General features: G+C 34.7%; 1 protein-coding gene across 1 annotated transcript; it reads left to right on the top strand.

The window, feature by feature from the left end:
* The first annotated feature begins 10,281 nt into the window (after positions 1-10,281).
* LOC131032113 (uncharacterized) lies at positions 10,282-16,085 on the top strand. Its single transcript, XM_057963040.2, has 4 exons — positions 10,282-10,654; positions 11,260-11,516; positions 13,321-13,772; positions 15,545-16,085. Exons 1-4 carry the CDS (start codon positions 10,548-10,550, stop codon positions 15,800-15,802), a joined length of 1,074 nt encoding a protein of 357 aa, XP_057819023.2. The 5' UTR covers positions 10,282-10,547; the 3' UTR covers positions 15,803-16,085.
* Positions 16,086-16,490: the final 405 nt, after the last annotated feature.

Here is a 16,490-nt window from a genome sequence, read left to right as displayed (position 1 = left end):
CTGTCTATTCCTTAGCCGCTTCCTGTGTGTCCTTGGCTTGCTCACTGCCCTGTTCGGCTTGTTGACCCTGTTCTGTTCCTTCAGAAGGTATGTCCTGAGTGACATCTTCTATGTCCAGTGCATCGACATCAATAGTGTTGATTGGTTCTTCAACCAGGTTTCCTTCTTCATCAAAAACTTCATCTGGTTTGGATACAACCGGTTCTTTTTCTGCTTGGAGGTTGGCCATTTGTGCTTTGTGAGAATTGATAGCATAGTCCATATGCTGATGAGTGTCTTTTTCAACATCATCAATTCTCCCCTCTAATAGCCATAGTCTTCTTCTCCTTGTGAAGAAGAGTCCTTTATTTTGATCCAAAACATCAAATAATTCTGAATTTGAGAGGTTGGGAAAATATTGTGCAAAGACTTTCTCCCTAATCTCATGTTCTTTTTCAATGGCGATGCGCCATTTATTATCTAATGCTTTATATAAAGAATCCGGTGTCTGAGATTTAATCTCTGATGGCGACCGGTCATTTTTACACAAATAAATAATGATTTCCTGTAATACTTTTTCTTTCTCCTCATCACTAAAATCATCATAATAATCTATTAAATCATGAAGTAATTTTCTCCTAATATTCTTTATTGTCCTTTGATAATGTGTCAAAGGTTTGTATGAGGAGATATCAATATTTACCGGTGTGGATGTTGTTAGTTCATTCTTCTTCATCTTCTTTGTCTGTCTGGCCTTCTTTGGCTTATCATCAGACTCAGTCTCTTCAGAGTTCGGTTCATTTGACTTAGTCTTCCTTTTTCTTTCGAAGACTTTTGTCGGTGCCACTTCCGGTTTCTTCTTTGTAGGTGACCGCTTGGTCACTCTTGGAGTTGCAGTAGTAGCCGGTGCCGATGCTGCAGGCACTGCCTTGGCTTTCTTTGCTACCAGTTCTTTTCCTTTCTTAACAGATAGTTCTTCAGCTGGTGCAATCCTCTCCAAGTAGGTTCTGGTCCTCTTAGCCTTAGGATCAAGAGGCGAGGAAATAAGGATTGAGGCATACCCTTCCAACATATCATACATCACATCATAGCCCATTGGCTCCACTTCTTCCATTCTAGGCTCAACAGCCTTCATTAGGCATTTGTCCACCTGAATTGTGAAACAGATGTCATCTTTGTATTTCTTAACGATGTCACCTGAAATCCTTACCCTTTGACTCATCTTCCTTCTGAACTCATCAAAATATTTGTTCAGCACATCAGGGTAACCGGTTCCAATGGCTTGTATGCTTTCCTTGATCTGCTTGGTTACCGGTTGGTCAGGAGACCACTGGACATCTCCTACTCCAGGAAAGTAGCCTTGAAAATAGGAAAACAACCCAACCAATAGTTTTCCGGACTTGAATCTTAGTGCATTATCCTGTTTAATCGACTTTAGATTAGACAGGAGTTGCCTCTGCATACCGGTGCATATGTCAAATGATGCGTCCTCTTTAATCATCCAATAAGCGACATTTACCGCTGTAGCAGATACAGAATTAATCCTACTGGCTGAGAATATTATGTAGCCTATCACCATGCAAGCGTATTTCACTAGATCATCCTTGATAGGGTTAACTGTCATACCCCGTGAGTCACTTGTTGAACCGGTGAGCTTGGCCATTTCCGTTTTGCTTTCCGTTCTTAGGGTTGGCACTTCCCCTGTGTTACAGAAACCAGTGACTGCATGAATTGCCTATGGCGTGATATCATGCATCCTCTCTAGGTACATCTTGTCACCATGGACTCTGCTCAAAATGATCCTGATATGATCCTCCATAAAATCTTCCAGAAAGTATACTGCATTATGGAGTTTCTTCCTCTCTAGGATACTAAACTCCGGTTTGATTTTCTTGTCCTTGCCGCAAAATAAACCTAACTGGGTGTGAATCGCTAAAGACCCTAGGTCTTCTATTTTGCAATCAATATAATCTGAAATTCCCTCTTCAACTATGAATCCAATCAGAACTTGTGATAAGGCATTATATTTGGACTTCCTTTGAATAAAACTTTCTGACACAATGGATGTACTAGAACTGGTATGAGATGCGAAAGCCATTGTTGAGTATTTCAAGAACACGAAAAATACCTTTACAACACGAATTTAGGGCTTCCTAATTCTACTTCACTTCACTCTTCGTCGATTGCCATATCACCGCTTAGTGTTCTCCACAACCGCTTGCAAACTGGATTTGAATCTCCTTCAAGACTTGTCAATTTCCTGAAATCTTAGCTCAAATCGCCTTTTCTTCGCTCTGCACTTTGAAAAACTTTTCTTCGCTCGAAAACAGATAGTGAGAAATGATTTGAAATATGCTTTTATACATGTCTCTCACCTACCGCCATTAATGCTCCTCTATTAGGGTATAAACCCTAATTTGCCTCTTTTACCGTTTCCGATCTTCTGCCAAGCGACAAGTCTTACATACCGGTTAAGGTCTTTCACCGGTGAAACCGGGGGTTCACAATCATTTCTCCTTTTGCTCCCCCTAAGCCTCTTTGGAGCTTAGTTTGCAGGTTCCGATATTTCCACACTAGGTCCAGAAATTGGTTCCTCTTCCAACATTGTTGGTTTCTTCCTCCAGGTTTTGTTCATGTCCGCTTGAACTATTTCAACATCAATTTCTCCTTTCTAAGTGATCAGTATATCATCAAATATACTCTTTCTGCTTCTGCAAAATCTTGCAATGTGACTCGGTTTGTTGCAGTGATAGCAAACCAATCCAGGTGCTCTCCAAGATCCATTGTTCATGTTTCCATTCTTCCTTCTGCATGTAGCAGCAGTGTGACCATGTCCATGACAAATCCAACAGTTTGCTCTCCATCCGGTTGTCGGTTGATAACCATTGTTGCCTGACTGATAATTGTAAGCATTAAACCGGTTAGGGTTCCGGTTCACAAAGGATTCCAGACCAGCTCCTTGGGTCCTTTGAGGATATCTTCCGGTATTGTTCATGACAGACCTGCATTCAGATGCTCTATGCCCAAACTTGTTGCATGCATAACAATGACCATTGAACTTATTGGATCTAGGTACATTGTTAATAAAATAAGGAAAATTATTGTAGGCTTTGCTCCTACATACATTGGCAGTGTGTCCTTCTTTAAGACAATTAAAGCAAACAAGTTTGAATTTTTGCTTACCTTTTCCTTTGAGTGTCGGTTTCTTCTTTGATGCTTCAGCATTTGTTCCTGAGGATTCTCCTTCCTCATGTCCAGAGAAACCAAGTCCATTGGTATTCTTTACAGGTCTAGATGACTCAAGCTTTTGCTCTAGCTTGACAGTACTTTTGCTGAACTTAGCAAGTATTTCCTTTGACTCAGAGTGTTCTTTGGAAATAGCAGCATTTGACTCCATTAGGCTTGCATTTTTAGAGATGGCTATGTTCATTTCATCTTGTACTCCTTCTTTCTCCATTCTGCTCTCATGAAGGCGAGCAGTCAGTGCACTTATCTCTTGTTTCAACTTGGAGATCTCATGATCTCTGTCCTTTACCAGATCTTCAGCTTTCCTCCTATTCTCAAGCTCTTGACTAAACCGGATAGTCAGTCCTTCCAACTTCTTTCTCAGATTGGAGTTTGAATCATTCAGCTTATTTACTTCTACAATCATGGCTTCCATGTTTGCTTCATCTTCAGAACTATTTTTAGATAGCTCCATCAGCTTCTCTGCATGTTCTCTCCTTTTAGCTTGAGATGCCTTGTATTTGACCATAAGATCATCATAGGCTTGCTCAGACTGAGTGAGCCGTTGAGTAAGTTCCCTCAAGGTGTATTCCCCCATATCTCTTTCCAAGTGGTTAAACTTATAGAAAGGTAGGCTCTGATACCAATTGATGAATACTAAGAGGGGGGGGTGAATTAGTATGTCAATAAACTCTGTACTTAAACACTTAAATAGTCTGAAGATAAACTGGTAAAACAGTTTAACAGACAGACCGGTTATCACACATGCAAACCAAAATGCAAATAAAGCATTCACCCACAAAAGCAATACAACCATAACACAAGATATTTGACATGGAAACCCAAATGGGAAAAACCATGGTGAGATGGAACTCATAAGTCACTATCTGCAGAATAGAAACCAGACCGGTTAAGGTCTTACAATGTTCTTCACCAAAACAGATCCTGTTAGGAATCTCAATCTTTGTTAGGAGATAAGTCCGATTAAAGACTACCTTGTTAGAGGATTTTAGATTCACAGAAGTGAACCACCTTGTTAGAGGATTTTACAAAAGGCTTTGGGCCTACCCGGTTAAGGGCTACAAACTTGTCAAAGAAGTGAGTAATCAACAAGTGTTTGATCTATCTAATAGCACAAACTACTTGGTTAGATCCAGTATAGCTCACTGCTAATGCATTCTAGCATTACTTCAATCTTCTCTATCTCTCTCTTAGTTACAACTTGATCTTCTCAGATAAGATCGCTCTTACATCAACTCAACAATCACCTTAAACCCTAGTCACAACATAAACCCTTTCAACAACAACTTAAAACCCTAGACATGATGTCCTTTTAAAGGAATCTGATTTCATGTCGGTCCAATAGGATTACATTACAATTTCCTAGGTTTAATGAATCTAGACATACTTAGTAACACGACACAAAAAGCACCGTCAGTGTGTCGGCACCGTCAATCAATCGGTGGATTGGTAACTAATCACAAAATGTCGATTGGTAACTCATCACAGAGTATTACCGGTTCATACAAAATATCGGTTGCTGGTTTGACAAAAATGAAGACTGGTAAGAATGTGCTATGCCACTTTGCTTCCTCGTACCACTTGAGATCTACGAACCGCTTGGGGTCGACATGTCGCTTCAGACTGAGAAACACATTCTGGAAAATCACAAATAGTCTAAAGACTAGAATACAACATACCGGTTGGAACAAATACCGGTTGAGCTCTAGCTCATACATATAAAGGGGATCTCAATACAAGTGTGTGTCCATCAATGACAATCACAACATAAACATCAAAAATGCCAACATATACCGGTCTTGCACTAACATAATAAAACTAACAACAGACCTAGATAACAAAGTTAAGGAGGATAAGGACAAGTTGGAACAACTTGTAGTCAGTTTTGATGGTACTAAATCATTGACCAGCACGGTTGATGGTCAAATTTTTCTTTTAGAGTCTAAAATTTCAACCCTGGAGAAGGAAAAAGACAAGTTAATCCAACTGGCTAGAGAGTTGAGAGGTTTGGTAACTCCTTGACTAAATACTTTGTTACTTCATAAGTGGGAATATATGGAACATATGAGTTTGCCCACACCGATAACCCTAAAAGAGGAAGAACTGTATGCTTACATTCTGAATGGGTTTGTATCTATTTTGGGAACTTTGAAATCCGATTGGGATACTTATTTGGCATTTTTGAAGGGTGCTTATCCAGATATTTTCAAGTATATCTAGATCCGGTAATCACATTTTGGTTTGTACAAAATTTCATTTCTTACTCTTTTTGCCTTGGTCTTTGGCATTGTTTTCAAAGGGGGAGAGGTGGGTGTGAAAAATGTATAGGGACATAAGAAGTAATGTATAGCTCAGGGGGAGTAGTCTTCGAAGATCAATTTTGGGAGATTAGTTTTTGGATGGGAACTGATACAACACTTCAGCGATTCATTTTCACATGAGTGTTGCCATCAATGCCAAAGGGAGAGATTGTTGGCAATTGACACTCATCCAAGTTATAAGTGTTGTCATTGATAGAAACACACTTCATGGGAGATCCGACAATCAAGGTAATTGGCATTCACTTCACCGACATTCAGGGAATCAACATTCAGGGAACCGACAAACTTGGAACTCGTATTCTAAGGCTGACATAGGAGATTGATCTGACAAGCATGGACGTGGCAACGGTCATATTGTTTTATGTTTATATTTTATCTGGGCCAACATGTGTCTTATCTTTTGTGATATTTTTGTAAGCCGACATAAGGCATTTGTGTTTATTCATGTAAATGGGTATATAAGTCAGCCCTGGTTAGGTCATTAAATAATAATGTGGATATATGGGAGATAAGTGATGCAAAAGGTTTTGTGATGTTATCTTGATCGATAGAATGCGAATATAAAGATCTACAATCGGTCTTTGGTCTAGAGATTTGGGAAGCGATCTAAGATACTGGTAAGGGAGGTTACATTTTAACCAGTACAAACAGTGCTTTAACCAGAACTCATCTAGCATAGCAGATGCACATTCTGAGTTCAGTTTTTGTTTGTAATCCAGTATTTGGATCTGTAGTCAGTGAGGCTCCTTTTGTGATGAGCGGTGTGCCTTCCTGCATGTGCAGGCCCCTCTTGTAATATTTATTCATTTGGCCAATGGATAGATATTGTGGGTCATCAATCCCACCGTGGTTTTTCCTCTTTGAGGTTTTCCACATATCAATATATGTGTTATGGTGTTGATTCATGTGGTTGCATTGATATTACTTGTTGCTACTTTCTTTGATGTATACTAGTTAATAAGTGGATTTGTTAATAATGTTAAAATTACTCTAACCGACAGAACACTGATTCACCCCCCCCCCCTCTCCGTGTTCTTGGATTCTAACAGTAACATGAGTCTGTGAATACCTGGAGGATCAAATCATGACGCACTCCAACTGCTAATAAGTGATGAGGACACTTAGGGTGAAGGTGAATCTTGCATCTTTGATACGAGAAATGCAGATTGTGTGGCCCATTTCAAATTGGGGATAGAGTATGACAAGATTCTCCCTTGTGCTGGATTTACGCCTTACAACCCTTTTCAGCTCGTATGAGGGGTTTACTTCTTCTGAAACTTGATTACAAGTTGTGTGAGTATAGGGCGAGAATCGTTCTTGAAGACCAAAGCAAGTGCATGCAAGTTAAGGAGTGAATCTATTAAGCTCATCCTCAGGCTTTACCACTGAAGTGCCATTTTGATTTGATTCCTTGATCGGCTCAGTGCAAGTAATAAATAAATTGTGAGAAGAGGTTTTCAAATGCAAATCGATGGCATTTTAAATGCCATCAACGTGCAATCTAAGACGAATAAGATTCAGGGAATAATGCACATAAGCATGTTCCAGTTGCAGTGAAGATATGAATAAGTCTCTTGACCACTTGTGACACACATATATGCATACGCTTGTCTAAAATGAACTTGTGAAGAATATGGCCAATTATAAATCGTTTCTGTAATGCAGATTGTGATCTTGGTGAGTAGAAATAACAGGGAAGTTACAAATGAGGGCACTGTGTTTTGTGAAATCACAATCCCATGTTCAGTAACTTAATATTATTTTTACGTGGTGCATTTCATTTCATCCAGAGAAATAAAGGGAGAGTGTATCAAGTGGGATGAGCAATTTCATAGAAAAGGAAAATCATATGCAGTTGAGAATTTGTTACCAAAAGTGAAAATTATCCACATCAAGGGGTAACGAGTGAATTATTTTTGTGAGTGCTATTATGCAGAGAGGGGTATTTTTTTACTCAGAATGTGAATCTCACACATGGGGTATTTTGTCTAAACTGTGATTTTATCACAGAAGGGGATTATTTTCACTCAGGTAAATACAACAAAGAGGACAAATACGACAAGGAGAAATTTTTTACAAAGCACTTTTTCTAATCAAAGAGGGAGGTATTTTTATCTAGGCAAAGTGTGCAGAAAATGTAAATCACATGTCACTTTCAGCAAGGGATGCTTTTTTCTTTAATATTTTGAACAGATGAAAGATGCAGGCTTAAAGTCAGTTTTTGAATTTCACCAAAGAGGGGAATTTTCTATTTTCAGATCAAATGGAAAAAATGCAGTAAAAATCAGAGTGACCTTTTTGACCAAAATGGTAATTTTTCAGTGTTTGAGGACACATGGAAAAGTGAATTCCTGGCACAAATGGGCAGAGAGCTAAAAGGGAAAACTTTGGATAGTGAGCAAAATTATGAATTGACAAGTGCCTACAAGTGGTGATTTTCAGATTTTCAACACTTTTCCAACAGGGTGTAGGTGAAGATTTTGGCAAATTTTGAAAGAAGAGAGCAGATTTCAAGATTTCAAGATGAAGACATGTCATTTCTCAAGATACTTTGAGGGTTTCTTTTAGGTCTTCTTGCCTTATGTATATGTTCTCTCTTCTTCTCAATTTTGAATATTTTGAATGCAAGTTTTAGTAAGTGTTGGAAGCAAGACTTCCATGCACAGTCCAGACTTAGAGTAGATTTGAGCTTTCATTCTTAGCTTATAAATGTTTTGCTTTAAAATAGTTTATAACTAGTATGCTATCAAGTTTAATGTGTTTCTTGGAGTTGTCTCCTATATGTACTAATGTCATTTTATGAAATAGAAGATAAAGGATCCTTTTATTTTGTCTCAGCAAGTTATGGTGTTGTTTTATCTTTAGCTTCTCTTCTAGGAAGAGATTATTGCTTATGATAAAATGAGAAGTGATGTTATATACATGTAAGGTTTTCAAGTATGACCACGGTGAAGCTGAAATAGGAGGTGCTAATGTAATGCATTAACACTTGGGAATGATTAGTTATATGTTGCACTATTTGGGTTTAATATTTATTTGTTGTGGGTTGATTCTGCTACCCTAATAAGGCACTGGTCATGGGGTTTATTTTCAGTTTTCAGAATCATTCATTTAATCAAAATCTCTTTATTTTATGTATTAGGAGTAGTATTAGTGTAGAAAACCAACCTTGATGAGTGCATAGATGATTATAGACTAAGGTTAAAGCAATAACCAGGAGTTTATCCGTCTCCCTTAGTACATTTTCATTGGGATGATCTATTGTATTTTGTAATGTGAAAGTTATTTGGACATTACATAGGTTAACCCGCCTTGGTCTCACAGAGTAAGAAGTGCAAGAGATCTTAGTCTTGTGAGATTGTAACTTGTGAAATTGTAATGACTTGGACATGAAATCATAAGGGAAAAACCTAGATTGTGTAAGGAAATGTCAAGTTCACTAAATAATATAAGATTATAAATGCACCTACATTATATTTAGGCTAGTTATATAAATGCAATCAACTAGAAAATAGTCAACCTAGAGATTAGGGCTAGTGATGATAACAAAACTAAAATAAATGTGATAATCAAATAGGAGGATAGAGGGGCGTAACTCTAAGATTGAAAATGAATATTTTGGCATTGACTCAACATTGCACCAATTTGCTATTGTTAGAAAGTTGCTTGTATTTTCCTAATACGCTCCTAAAAAACTAATATCATATTAATAATTGTCTCGTTTAAGTGATGGTCTTTAAATACAATAACTTAGCTACATGTTGCATGAGATGTGTATTAGGTCATCTTATAGCAACTAGTTCGGAGGTGATGAGAACATTGCAATTTGAATTTAATTTACTTGATTTTACAAGATTGTTTCTACACTTTGTGGGTAAACTTGAACCAATGTACCACATCCCAAAGAAATGATACAAGGGAACAAAGTTGTGATCCCAAGGTTGAAAAAACCTATATAAAAACCAATTAAATAGAAGTAAAATAAGGACCTGAATGAACCAAATTTGACACAAAAGTGCATTCTTTGTTAATATATTACTGCATTAAGATACTCACATGAAGGCAAACACAAAACCAAATTAAAAAAACCATAACTATACCAATTTCAGAACACAATAATATGTCTTTGAATGATTCGTCATTAATAAAACAAACCCATATGCCAACACAAAAGTGGCCAAACATGAAGTGTAAAATGCCAAATCTGCATTCATAATTAAACAAATGTTAGTCATACATTTTCCAGTGAGACAAAGGTTTGATGTTAGTATAGAAATAAAATGAGAATCTGAATGAACCAAATTTGACACAAAGGTGTATTCTTTGTCAATCTGTTACTCTATTAAGATTCACATAAAGACAAACACAAAACCAAATAAAAATTAACATAACTATTCCAACTTCATAATAAAAAAATATTTCTTTAAATGATTCCCCATAAATAATTCTACAAACCCACATACCAACACAAAAAGGTGACCAAGCATAGAGTATAAAATGTCAAATCTCCCTCCATTAAACAAATGTTAACAAAGGTTTGAGGGAGAGACCATGATAACAAAGCTTGTACCAAAGCTTTAATTTTATATTAAAAATTTATAAAAATTTAATATACTTTTGTGCATTGTATTCCTATTGTTTTCTTTTACAGCCGACATTATCTATTTGGCATTTTGCCCTAAGTTAAAATGCCGCCCCCGGCCTTGACTAAAAAAATCATGCTGACTCAGCAATTTCCCTGCTTGCATGTGAAGGCCAAATCCTAAGGCTGCCCTCACAGCCTGGCACCTATTTAATAATCATTATATTATCTCCATTCCAGCGCACTCCCCTGAAAAGCCAAATCTTCTTCCATTATGCAAAGTGAGATTTTTACCAGCAATGCAAGTTTGAGATTTTTCCTTTGAGATCATCTAGTCCTTGGATTTGCAGGAGTATATACAGAGAACAGTAGTAAGGAAGAGGAGTATACCCAGTGAATATACATCACTCCAGATCTCAATGGCAGCAGTGGAGAAGAAGAGTGTGGTTATTGTGGGAGGTGGAATTGCAGGGGCAAATGCTGCCAAGGCTCTGCAAGACTTTGCAGATGTCACACTTATTGATCCGTATGTTTTCAATGATATTTGATTCTCACAATTCATATTGTTGACTGTTATTGTTTCTGGATTCAATTGTCAAAAAAACTATCACACAATCGAATCCAGAAACAATAATACAAACACTTTCATTTAAATTTCTATGTTTTTATTCTCTTTGTTTTATAATCCATGAGAATGTATTGATTGAGAATGGTTATTAGGTATGAAAATGTATAGATTGATAATGGTTATTGAGTATAAGAATTTATCTTGATTCAAACAATAACAGTTGACAAACACTTTCATTTAAATTTCTCAGTTTTTGTTCTCTTTCCAGGAGAATGTATTGATTGAGAATGGTTATTGGGTATGTGAATATATGGATTGATAATGGTTATTGGGTATGTGAATATATGGATTGATAATGGTTATTGGGTAGAAGAATTTGTTTTGATTGATCCGTATGTTTTCAATGATGTTAGATTTTCGCAATTCACATTGTTGACTGTTATTGTTTCTGTGCTTTTATTTAAGTCATTTTTTTATCTCTTTCCAATGTATTGATTGATAATGGTTATTGGGTATGAGAATTTGTACTGATTGATATGGTTAATGGTTATTGGGTATGACAGAAAGGAGTATTTTGAGATCCCATGGGCAAAGTTAAGGTGCATGGTGGAGCCAAGGTTTGGGGAAAGATCTGTGTTTCTGCATGAGGAGTATTTGAAAAGTGGTAAGCTTGTCATATCTGCTGTAACAAGTGTTACAGAGGAGGCTGTGATCACTGCCACAGGGGAACAAGTCAAGTATGATTATCTGGTGCTTGCCACTGGAACTCCTTATGATGGCCCTCCCACCAAACCAGAGAGACTCCAGCAGATGGAAGCAGGTACACATTGCATGATCATGAATCAAAACATAGTTTTTTTATTATATCAATAAAATTTGTTAGGGTTATATAATTGGTATGAGTTTTTTATTATATCAGTAAAAATTTTTAGGGTTATATAATTGGTATGAGTTTTTTATTATATCAGTAAAATTTGTTAGGGTTATATAATTGGTATGAGTTTTTTTACGGTTCATATGATATTGAAAAGATTATTTCTGAAATCAATTGCATATGTTTTTGCATCAACCTTTTAAATCACATCAACAAAATTACAAAATTGATATTCTTCTTCTTCTTTTCTTTAAAGAAATAGATAATTGATACTATCCATATCTATTGATTAATCCAAAAAAAAAAGAAAAATCCAAATGTTTTATTTTTCCAATTGAAAAAAAAAACCTAAGATAATCTGTAAAAACTTAATAAAAAAATTTCAATGCGTACCTTCCAACCCCAAAAATTATTATTCTGGTGGGCTCGTTTATTTCCCACTTGTAACCTAATCTTTTTTCTGGCCACGTGGCAGTATCATTCTGGTAGAGTTTTACAAGCAATCTAATGGAGGATATGATTGTTCATTCTTACAAGCAATCTTTAAATATTATTACTATACTATGCAATAATTCCAAGATTCGCAAACTTCTTTTTTTTAGATAATATGTTCCTATCATGTTGTAGACAGGGCGGCAACTTACACTTCATATCCAAGTTTCAATGGTACACTTTCACTTTCTACGTTACCAATCATTTAAGTATGTTTAAGAAAATCTTTATCATTAATCTAATAAAATAAAATCATTAGAAAAATTGGAAAAAGATAATCATCAAATTATAACATTTTGGATAATTTGAAATATAAAAAAAGTAAAAATAAAATAAAAATCATTACTCTTCATTTTCATTTCTATTATTAGTCAAGATTTCATTTTATAAAAAATAATAAAAATAAAGTAAATGATAGAATTAAAGTATTGAGGAATCGCTCATAAGACATAAATCACTTTAGAGTCTATTGGATAACTTCAAATCTAGAAAATAAAAACTAATATGAACAATACAAGATTGATTAGACTATCATACATATATTTATAAAAATCTATGATTAATTAAGCTAGCATATTTATATTTACAAAAATCTATGATTAACTAGACTAACATACTTATATTTAAAAAATATTTATGATTAATTAGACTAACATACTTATATTTAGAAAGAAATATGATTAATAGACTAACATACTTATATTTAGAAAAAATTATTTAAAAAATACAATAGATATTATTATTAAGACAATTAAAAACAAATCAAATCCAATTTTTGTTGTATAGATCAAGACAATTAAAAGCAAAACAATTCTAATTTCTGCTTTATGCTGTGGGTTTGTTTATATTCTTAGTTTTCAATCAAATCTAATTTCTGTTTTATATCGTAGATCTATTTTGTTTAACATTTAGCTTTTTTTGTTTTTCTTACACCAATTATACGGGACAGCTTAAATCACACACACTAAGCTTTGATTTCTAGGCTTAAAAGTGTTAAACACTCAGAATTGACTAACATTCTCTAGACTTAATATGTTGCTTAGTGTGTCTGATTTCGGACTGACCGAATTATACTAACCATCCATAAACTCTATTGCCATTGTAAAATCTGTCCATATAAGAATACCCTAATAGTTATGCTTGCTGTCTGATAAAATTACAGATTCTAATGAAATTACAGATTCTAATGTGAATGCAAAATAGATGAATTGTGTTTGATTTGTAACCAGAGAATTTTTTTTTCCTTTTGATTGTACAGACAATAAAAAGATAAAAGATGCCAAGACAGTTGTCATTATTGGTGGAGGACCCACTGGAGTGGAGCTTGCTGCAGAAATAGCAGTAGATTTTCCTGATAAAAAGGTGATCCTAATCCATAGGGGGTCCAGACTTATTGAATTTGTGGGGGAGAAGGCCTCCAGAAAGGCTCTGGCCTGGCTAAAGTCTAAAAATGTGGAAGTGCACCTCAATGAACGTGTTGATTTGAATAGCATTTCTGACACAACAAGAAGCTTTACCACACGCAGTGGACTGAGCATTGAAGCAGATTGTCATTTTGTGTGCATTGGCAAGAAGATGGGCTCCTCCTGGCTTAAGGACACAAGCTTTGTGGAGTCTTTGGATGAACGTGGCCAAATAAAGGTGGATAGCTCTCTCAGAGTGGAGGGAAAGACCAATGTCTTTGCTGCTGGGGATATCATCAATGTTAAGGTAAGTAGAGATCTAATTTGTTTGAATGGAAATTTATTTTGTTTATCTTAGATTTAATGGGGATTATGAATTGGAAATGGGTTTTATGATCGTTGTGAGTATATATTAACATAGACTGATAAGTAGGAGATATATTATATTGCAATTCAAATTATGATATTGTTATCACGAGATATGGGTTGTTGTGAACCACTACTCATGAAACATGGGACAATGAGTTTGACTCGAAAACTAAACAGTAGAATCATGATAGCAATATCATAAACTGATAAGTAGGAGATATATTCTCTTGCAAATCAAATTATGATATTGCTATCAGGGAGTATGGGTTGTTGTGAATCACTACTCATGAAACATTAGACAATGAGTTTGACTGGAAAAACTAAACAGTAGAATCTTGATAGGAATATCATAATGCGTAAAAACTATTTTAAAATGAACAAATTAAAATGGAAAGAAGTAGGAAGTTGTACAATGAATGATTCTTAATACAACATAGTTAATGATTTTTTTCTAAATGGGTAGTAGGATAGGCTAGATAAGTTTGATTTATCAGTTATAATATTGGGATAGATGTTAGGAGCTTTCACTGCACAATCTGATATTTAACTTGTATAAACTTTACAAACATAAAATTTCTATAAATCATGATGCTTGTATATGAACTTTATCAAATAGATTATAAACTATATTAAATAAATAATTTGAATTAATAAAAATTGAATTCTTAGTATCAATGATTAAGTGGGTCATTCACATTTATGAAAAATAGATGTTTGTGAATTACTTTCATACTAACAAATGTCCAAAGGATTTGAAAATGACTCTTTACTTCAAATTATGAAGTAACTTATTGACAATTACTTTACAATTACTTTCATTGCATTAAATATTAGGTACACCATTTATAATTATTAAAAAAGTTTTGGATGTAGACTACCTTTCTAACAATGGAGACAAGATGTAACATTCCAACCTATAAATAAATAAAATTAATATTTCAAAAACATACTTTTACCAAGGGGTTGAGATTTAATTGGTTAAAACGTTGGAGTGTGGAGATCCAACTTCAATTCTTCATAGGAACATGGAAAAAGTGGAATTCTAAGTTATGACGCTTGGTCTTTCATGGGAGATGGAATCTAAATAAAATTAAATTTATAAGTAGCGACTCTTGGTCTTTCATAGGTTATTGCTAATGTGTTTGTTTATAAGAAGCTTGCTTTGTTCTAACATTGATGCTCATCCATTTTCAATTCAAAAAAAGGATAATAAAAAACGGATGGTTGATTTGTCATAATAGAATCCATGAAAGAAAAACAAAAATTATTTTTAGATGCCTATAAGATCTTATTAATTGCCATATCCTCTCAAATTTTTGCATTGATGTTTTGGGTCACACTTCATGAACCATCATCGGGATGAAAAGAACAGTCGAAAGAGAGAAAATCCTAATGATGGTTCAAGAAGCGTGAACCAAAACGTCAATGCAAAAATCTTACACAGTTAAATATAGAAATCTATCACAATTAATGCCATATCCTCTTTTTAGTCTCAACTTAAGCTTTCCTAGATGACAACCACAAGCTCTATGCTCACATTAAAACAATACTAGACTAGAGTACACATCACTTACGGATTTTTATATCTAGATAGTTTTTATACATAATGAATCTAACTCACCCACCCACAAGCAATCATTTTCTTATTAAAAGCTTTTGGATAAAACTGTGTATGAATTTTTTGTTTAACATAATCACTTTCTTGTGTAGGAATTGAAGCAAGGATTTTGCGCCCAAAAGCATGCTGCAGTGATTGCAACAAATATAAAGAAACTCTCAAAGGATCCCAAGCAACCAAAGCTAAGTACCTACAAAGCAAGTTCAGCAATGGCCATTGTAAGCCTTGGAAGGTACACTGCAGTTGGGCAGTTCCCATTTGGTACTTTCAGTGGCCGCCTTCCTGGCATGTTAAAATCCAAAGACTTGTTTGTTGGACCTACTCGGAAAGCCCTTGGCCTCAAATCCTAAATTTTCATTTTATGAAATGAAGTCCTAAGTTTTTTCTGTAATTAATTAATCAGTTAACTGCTTTTGATTGAAGAGCCTTTGTATTTGAAGATATTATGTTTGGTGAGATGTAAGATTAATAGTATAGGAGAGAAAAAGTGTATTATTTCTATACACACTGATAGTGAATAGACTGGCTATCTGGTTTATATTTTGTTTATCTGTGTGTAGTATTCCATTTTGTAAAGTGCCCAGGATTTGTCGTGGGTTCCATCTAATAAAAAAAGTTGTTTTATTCTCTGCATTTTGCTTTCATTGTTAATTGTTAATGAATGTTTTGGATAAGGGTAAAAAGATAAACTGTGTTTTTTATGGAAATCTTCTGATGATTTTAAGTTCAAATTAAATTGTATATAAATAGAGTAAGTAAAATGATAGTGATTTTTTTCTTGTATCTTATGAATGTATTCGGTGGAATTATATATAATGTGGGATAAGGATAAGAGATAAAATATCTTTTTGATGGGAACTTTTTCAATGATTATATAATGAGAAAGATTAAAATTGTATATATATATTTTATCTTTTAGGATTATAATAATTAAAATATTTTCGATAGTGATCTTTTATAGAATAATATATAATGTAAGATAAGAATAAGATATAAAATATCTTTTTGAAGGAAATCTTTTCAATGATTATACACTGA

The sequence above is a fragment of the Cryptomeria japonica genome, chromosome 4, assembly GCF_030272615.1.
Source record: "Cryptomeria japonica chromosome 4, Sugi_1.0, whole genome shotgun sequence".
Taxonomy (NCBI): Eukaryota; Viridiplantae; Streptophyta; class Pinopsida; order Cupressales; family Cupressaceae; genus Cryptomeria; species Cryptomeria japonica.
This window is presented reverse-complemented; position numbering and strand designations above follow the sequence as displayed.

Bases quoted from the DNA above. Each gene is read 5' to 3' on its own strand.
- LOC131032113 (XM_057963040.2), top strand. From the start codon at position 10,548: ATGGCAGCAGTGGAGAAGAAGAGTGTGGTTATTGTGGGAGGTGGAATT. The intron at 11,517-13,320 runs GTACACATTGCA...TTGATTGTACAG, and splicing joins ACTCCAGCAGATGGAAGCAG to ACAATAAAAAGATAAAAGAT. The intron at 13,773-15,544 runs GTAAGTAGAGAT...TTTCTTGTGTAG, and splicing joins GGGATATCATCAATGTTAAG to GAATTGAAGCAAGGATTTTG.